This window comes from Poromitra crassiceps (genome assembly GCF_964638095.1).
Source record: "Poromitra crassiceps genome assembly, contig: HAP1_SCAFFOLD_2154, whole genome shotgun sequence".
Taxonomy (NCBI): Eukaryota; Metazoa; Chordata; class Actinopteri; order Beryciformes; family Melamphaidae; genus Poromitra; species Poromitra crassiceps.
The window spans coordinates 7501-15181 of NW_028150271.1; the positions used below are offsets into that span (position 1 = coordinate 7501).

At 46.4% G+C, this 7681-nt stretch overlaps 1 protein-coding gene across 1 annotated transcript in view; it reads right to left on the minus strand.

Moving 5' to 3' along the window:
* LOC310772165 (glutamate receptor ionotropic, kainate 3-like) overlaps positions 1-6985 on the minus strand; it is a gene marked incomplete at both ends in the record, with an annotated part of 7679 nt that extends 694 nt beyond the window's left edge. The window contains 3 exons of the mRNA XM_083664608.1: positions 3551-3732; positions 5242-5499; positions 6855-6985. Coding sequence (XP_083520734.1) covers positions 3551-3732; positions 5242-5499; positions 6855-6985 — 571 coding nt within the window. The remainder of the gene's footprint in view (positions 1-3550; positions 3733-5241; positions 5500-6854) is intronic.
* Between the last annotated feature and the right edge of the window lie 696 nt (positions 6986-7681).

Consider the following 7681-nt stretch of genomic DNA (forward strand, 5'->3'; position numbering starts at 1 on the left):
ACTCCATTTCCTGCACGGCTCCTTCAAATTAAAGGTTTTACGCTGACAAACTAAGAGGATGCTTTTATTGTGAAGTACGTATAGGAAGTGAAATGTGTTTCGCTTGCTAGCTTGATTAGCAGCACGATTAGCTACTTCTCTCTTCTCTCACTGAAGCAAGTCAAGAAAACAAGATTTGGGGATATTTGGAACTATATTCCCCCCCCCAGCGAGCCAGTTATAAACACTGCATGGCCAGCAAAGTAGAGCGTACAAGCAGAAACAGTCAAATACAGCTGATATCTGAACGCACAAACAGGGAAGGGTAGCATTTAGGTGGGGGTAGTGTCCTCTAGAGAGAGAGTGGCGTCAGCGGAGGACCAAAATGCGAGACTCGTTAGCCAATGAACACCCAGGAATGGGTCTCGCGCTACTTTTGCATGCTAAAATAAAGCCGATAATGTACAATTTGATTCAAGGGGGGAAAAACCCTTTCAGAGTACAACACAAACTGTCTATTTTGCTGCAACTCGACAGTGCTGCTTAATCCAGGACCTTACTTCCTGGAACTCTTGAGAGTAAAAAACTGGTCCATTGGAGTGAATGGAGATGTCGGGACTCTTCTATCTACACGGCTCTGGGTGGGGGGAAGAGGGGGCGCGGCGCAGTTTCCCCAAATAGAAAAACGGCAGGATTGGACTTTAAAGTGCTGCAGAAACAAGAAAGACAGCCAGGTTTTAACGAGCGTATTGACTAACACAGCATGAAAAGTTTCCGCCCGTCGCTTGTTGGGATCTCAGCACCATATGTGGTCCACATGTGGTCCATATGTGGTCCGCGGTACCACGCTCGATGCTCTTCGATGCATTTAAATGGTGTGCAGTGGCTCGGGTCATGTGACGTTCTCTCCCGGGAGAGAAGGGAAGCCTTCAATCAAAAGAGAGTGTGGGTAATGTTTGTCTCATATCCCAACACGCCCGCCATCACTGCCTGCTTGTTTCACTCAATCTACGTTCAAAGGCGGCGCGTTCCCACGGCGGCTGTGCTTCCTATTTAATTGTACCATCTGTTGTGAAGGAAAGCCAAGGTTATGTAAATAAGACGCTGGCGCTTTATGCCGCGGCCAATCGGCTCCTCCGTCTTTCGCCGTCGACATTGAAACGGGTGTCATGTTTCATATTGTCGGCGGATGCATTCATTCATCGAAGCGGCCGCTGCTGCTCCACCGTTGCAGACTGAAAACATACATTCTTGATTCGTGATTCATGATGGCGTCAAGAGTTGCATTGAACACATATATAAGGTGCGTTCGGACTGTAGGAACCGATTCATAGTTCTAGGAACAGTTGGAGGAACTCTCCCCTTTTTGTTATGTTCGCACCGCAGGAACTAGGAACCGTAGTTCTTAGAACGCAGTTTAGAGGAACTTATTTAGCTCCTACTTCAGGGTAGGTACTTTCCCGGCACAAGAGGAACCTTTAGCGGTCCCGACGTTAAGTGTACATCGATTGGTCAAACTTCACGAACGTTCACTTTTTTTTGCCGCTAAGCCAAAGTAAAGCCAAAGTAGTATCAATCCCCATGAACTCTCACTTGCTTTGCTGTGAAGCTACTAGTAGCGGTTAGCATGCTAACCACCGGCCCGGCTTGCTTCACTTCATCGTTCCTATGGTTCCTATTGGCGGTGCAAATGCAAACAGAAAAAAGCCCTTGAAGATGTGTAGTTCTCAGGGAACCTCCCCAGCGGGCGGTTCCTCTCAGGGAGTCCCCAGAACCGTTTGGTCCGAAAGCACCTCTATATCTGGCTTTAGAATTTTTATTCTGACCTCTATCAACCTTCATTTCAGCAAACCTTCCTCTGTCCCTTCCTCGTAGGGTCAGACAAAAACGCATATTTCTCCTCTCAAAGTGTACACCTGCAGTAGGCTATAGTCAAAGTCACAATATGAAATGCCTCCAAGCATTTCATTTACCTCTGTTGATGTAAAGCTGCGTTCACACCGGCCTATTAAAGTTTTTCGCTGGCGTCGAGTTTACATACAAAGTCAATGCAAACGAGCGATTGAGCGTATATTCGCCTGGGAGAAAAATCGCTGGGCGTCCGAGCGGCAGAGACAGAGCGATAGGGAGAAAATACGCTCGTCGCTCGAGATGAAATATCCCAACTCGAGCGAAATTACGCTGGCATCAGTCGCTCGCTGTTCAACGCTGATTGGCTGCCGACCCGTGTGAGAGTGAGTCAAGGATCACACTGGCTTGGGACAAACCGCTGATTGTGTGGCAACAAACCGCATTGACAGGCTGACAGCTGACATGAAGTGAAGTCTGTCCTACCGGTATGGAGCTCGCATTAGGAGCACGCTGATAGGCTTTAGCTTGTAAACAATGACGGTGGCTCGTAGTGGACAAATATCATGACATTGCGTAACGTTATAGCCCCCAGATGTCCGTCAAATCGTGTGCCTGTTGATGAGCGATTTAAACAGAGCGACAGAGCGATTCCAAAGGGTTGAATCAAGCGACAGAGAGAAAAATAAATATCTTGGTGTGAACACAGCTTTAGATGTAATAAAGTGGGGGGTGATCTGCACATCATCTTGGATAGTTTAGTAGCTGCCTGCAAACTAAAATGTATAAAATATTCTGCATAAAGGTTACCTTCAGCGACAGTCATTTTAAGCAAATATCACAAGGCATTTGATAGAGAAATTGTACTTCATGTTCTGCAATATTAATATTGGAAGGATCGCCCAGATTATTAGAATGTAGTATTCCCTATCCAAATGACTATGAAGGACAGGTAATATAACATGGCCCAATTGTGTCTGAAAGCTGTATACTAGGGGTGTCACGATACACTCAGTTCACGATACACTCAGTTCATGATACACTCAGTTCACGATACGATACGATACACGATATTGGGTTCACGATAACGATACGATGCGATATTTTAACAATATTTTTTTGCCATCGATTTGTAAGTTGAGGGGGCATCCTCCACGCTAATTTGAGTCATTTCACCATTTTCATCCTCCGTGTGTCTGTAACGTCCCTCGTCTGTTCAAACAAAGCAATGAAAAGGAGAGCGAGCATGCAATCACATGCAGATCAGTGCCACCATGTTCAGCTTCTTTTTCTCACGATATGAGATTTCATCTCAACGATACATATTGTCACGTTTTGATATCGCGACATATCGTGGGACGATATATTGTGACATCCCTACTGTATACCAGAGTCATTTTCATTAAGAAAAGAAAAGGAGCAAAACTCCCACACACCATTACAGACAGATTACATTACTTTTCTGGAAGGTATCATTACAAATCACTATGCATGTCACAGCAAAACAACCTTTCAATATCGAGCTGCTATGTTGCACGCCAGTAAAGCTGTCTCTGATGCACTTTTGATGTTCTCTTGCTCCTATGGTTTCAGTTAACAACTGATACGACTAAACTGGTGTCAGAGACAGCCGTGAGGAGAAGCAGCACACAATCTGATGTAAGAGGGGGGAGAATGCAGAGTATACAGGCTCTACGTAATCCTCTGTAGACGCCGCACTCACCTGTTTGAGGACCTGAGCAGCCGCTTGGTGAGTGCAGTCAAAGATAATACGGAACTCCCGGCCTCTCTTCATCTCTTTGAGAAGAGGTCTGACGTCCTGCGAGTCCAGAGGCAGCTGGCGGATCTTCAGCCTGATGTTGTACCTGGACGGGGCCATGATCAGCTCCTGTAGTCTGATAAGACCTGATAAGACAACAAACAAGCAGAGCTACTAAAAGAGCACTGAAGTCATGGCACTCTTCTGGGTTGAGCGTGGCACCCTAAGAGAGTGAATTCCCGCATTCATTTTTCCATTGACGTTTCATAAAATCCTTATGGAAAAACTAGAGTATTACTTGCACAAACCGAGCAATTTAGGTACAAGATGAATCACGAGAGACCGTAGAACATTTGACTCAGAGCGAAACAAAACAAAAAAACGAATCTTTTGCCCACCTAAAATGGATTTTAGGAAACGTCAATGGGAAAATTTATGGGGAATTCACTCCCTTAGGTCCCATGGGGAACCCAGAAGAGGGCACGACTTAGGCATGACTTAGGCACAACCATAATGACAAAAGATGGGAAAAGATGTGTCTATTAGTGATGCGCGGGTCACCCAGAACCCGCCGGGTCCCGCGGGCCGGCCCGCCCCGCAGGCGGTCTGGGTTGGCAAATTATGAAAATATCGCGGGTGCGGGCGGGGCAGGCTCAGAACCTGACAAAGCAACGTTATAATATCATTATAATATAATTGAGTTAGAGCAGTGAAACGCTCTATTTGTAACCCTTTATTAAGATGTGAACTCTCTCACACAGGTGCAGCACTAGTAAAGAAACGCTTCACATGAGGTAGCCTATGTGCTCTCAAAACAAACATTTTGGAAGGATTATTCGCTGTAATTATTATTTGAAGTGTCCATAAAACGAATGCCACCGCAGATTTTCTGTTGTGGACTCGACTCTGATCTATTTGTCAATTTTACTGCAACGTGAGTAGGCTACGTGACCAATTGAGAGCGCATGAAGTAATTAAAAGAAATGGGAAGGAATAAGAAGTGTTTCTGTAGCCTACCTCCTCTACCTGCTACCTCCATTTTGAGACCTTGGATTAATTGAGGAAAGATCGATAATAGCCGAGTTTGTAGCGCCGACGAAGCAGAAAGAACTCGACGACGTGAAAGCAGCCGCGCAGCATCCAGAGCAGTAAAACTGTTGTCCAGTCGTGCACCGGCACATGTGTGTGTGTCTGTCTGTGAGAGAGAGAAGCACCGGCACACGTGTGTGTGTCTGTCTGTGAGAGAGAGAAGGAGAGAGACGAGTTTGGACACCTTGGAGAGCTCTGCTGCGCTCATCGTGAGTCCAGAGACATATTACATTAAATTGGTCGTTTGCGGGCTGCTGGGTTGGGTTGGGTTCTGGGTTTTCAGTTATTTTAACGGGGCGGGCGGGGCGGGCTGGCTCCGATGACGGGTTGGGTTGGTGCGGGCGTTAAAAAACCCTGACCCGCGCATCACTAGTGTCTATTATAGATAAGTGAGTTTCCCATTCATTTTCTACATAGACATTTTTAAAAATCCTTATATAAGTGGGTTTTAAGGCTGGAACCAATTTTTGTTTAACTGTTATGAATGCAATATGGAACACAGATTGCATTAGACACATGTGCACTGTATTTGTGAATATACAATATCAAAAAGAAGCCTGGGTCACCTGTGCTATCATCGTACACGACGGTGGCTGTTTTCCATTTGAGGTACTGCACCAGGTCCAGGATAGCGTAGCTTAGCGAGGAGTAATCTGGGTATAAATTGGCATAAAAGCTGTCCCTGTTGTCCATGGGGTGATGTTTCCAGCGCACCTGGACGTGCGGCACCTCCAACGCGTTGCAGATGGACTGCACGGCGTTCGATGACGAGCTATGTGACGGTCCGAATATCGCCACCACACCTAAAGACAGCTGGTCACAGGCTAGAGAGGGAGGGGCAAGAGAAGAAAGCTTTTTCACATCATATTCAAGATTTATTTTTATCAATCAACCCCCACCCCGGATTTTCCAAAAATGCGAGCCGACATAAGCTTCAGGTTGCATATAACGACTGTATGCGGATTCTGATGAGAAAACCTAGGTGGAGTAGTGCAAGTGACCTGTTTTGTAAGGCAGGAGTCTACACTTTTCAGGCCCTCCTTAGAAACCTAATGTACAAATTTATCAGCAGACTAAATGTGTCCCAGAATGCCATCATAGTACTGCTAACCAACCCTGTGTTTAGTGCTGTGAGATACAACTCACGAATGTGGTCCTATTGGTATAGGTGCATTCTATAGATCTTAATTATTTCTTGTGTGTTTTATTTGTCTTAAGTGTTGTTCATGTATGTGTTTTTCTATGGACCTTGTGTCTGATAATAAAAGTTGATTGATTGATTGATTTCTCCCATTCTCTCCACAATTGTACTTGGCCAATTCTGCCGATCTGGGGAGAGCCGTAGCACATGCTTCCTCCAATACATGTGCAGTCATCAGCTGCTTCTGTTCACCTGACAGCGAGGAGACGTAACACCCGGTTCCCCTCGCCCCAAACAGGCTGACCAGAGGAGGGGCTAGTGCAGCGAGCAGGACTCACACCCCACCGTCTTCCCACCCACAGACACGGCCAATCGTGTCTGTGGGAACGTCTGACCAAGCCGGAATAGCGCTGGCTGGGAATTCATATTCAATAACAATTCCTAAGAACTGTGATAGCCAAAAAACAAAACCTTCAATCAGACTGCAGTATAACAGTATTTTGTATTCTGGGCCTGATTTCCCCCCCTGATTTTCTATCCCATTTTTATCCCCCATTAGTGCTAATTTTATTTATTTATCCTGGTTGCTGCTCCACCCTCTGCCAATCTGGGGAGAGCCGAAACTGGCTCCATGCTTCTTCCGAGACATGGGCAGTTAGCCAGCCGCTTCTTTTCACCTGACAGGGGAAGCTTCACCGGTAGGACATAGCACGTGGGAGGATCACACTATTCCAACCAGTTCCCCTCCCTCTGAACAGGCGCCCTTAACGACCAGAGGAGGAACCACATCAGCAACCAGGATATTGCATGTTTTTGGTGAAGGGGTTCCTATAACCCCCGGGAGGCACGGGGAGAACATGCAAACTCCACACAGAAAGGACCTTTTGACGACCCCACCCGGGCGGCGGGCACTCGAGGACATGCGGACGGGCACGCATTCCTTCAGCGTTCACAGCGTCCCAGGTGGGAATCGAACCCAGGACCTTCTAGCTGTGAGGCGATCACAATCCTTGAACAAACACAGAACACGTCACTCACCTTTTCTCGACGCCTCGAAACTGTCGTAGATATTAATCCTCTGGATGTCGTACGTTAACGTTGTGTTGGGCAACAAAGTCCTGTTTCTGTTAATGTTATTAACTGCAAACTTAAAGGCGAGCTCCTCCGCGCTGACAAGTGGAACAGGTCCTTCTGTTTGCTCAAAAATCCCCCCTGGAAAGCAGAGGGAGAGAGAGAGGGAGAGAGAGAGAGAGAGAGAGAGAGAGAGAGGGAGAGAGAGAGAGAGAGAGAGAGAGAGAGAGAGAGAGAGAGAGGGAGAGAGAGAGAGAGAGATATAAGGCCCTTGATGATGGGTCTCAAACATCACGAGCAGTGAGGAGTAGCAGTGGAGTAAGCTGTGTACTTTACACAAAGCATGACACTTGCTCAGAAAACACTGTAATACTATTATCAGCTTTGAAGTCTACAGCCATAATGGATTTTGTGTGTGTGTGTGTGTGTGTGTGTGTGTGTGTGTGAGAGCATCTGAGACACAAAAATGTGAGGAAATAATTTCTTAGCTAAACAAAATAATAGCATAATGAAAGTTTGTAGGGTTGTAATTCCATCTGATACCACACGGTGAATGTTAGGTTCTGAACATGGGGCATATCATAATGGTATGTCATTTTGTAGCTGATAAATATCTGGTTCTGCAGTTGGGAAGATCAGCTTCCATATGAACCTGACCCTCCCCCCTGGTCATAACACCACCATACAGATTTGTGTGTGTGTGTGTGTGTGTGTGTGTGTGTGTGTGTGTGTGTGTGTGCGTACGCGCACGTGCGTACGCATGTGCGTGCGTGCATGTGTGTGTCTTTCTGGCG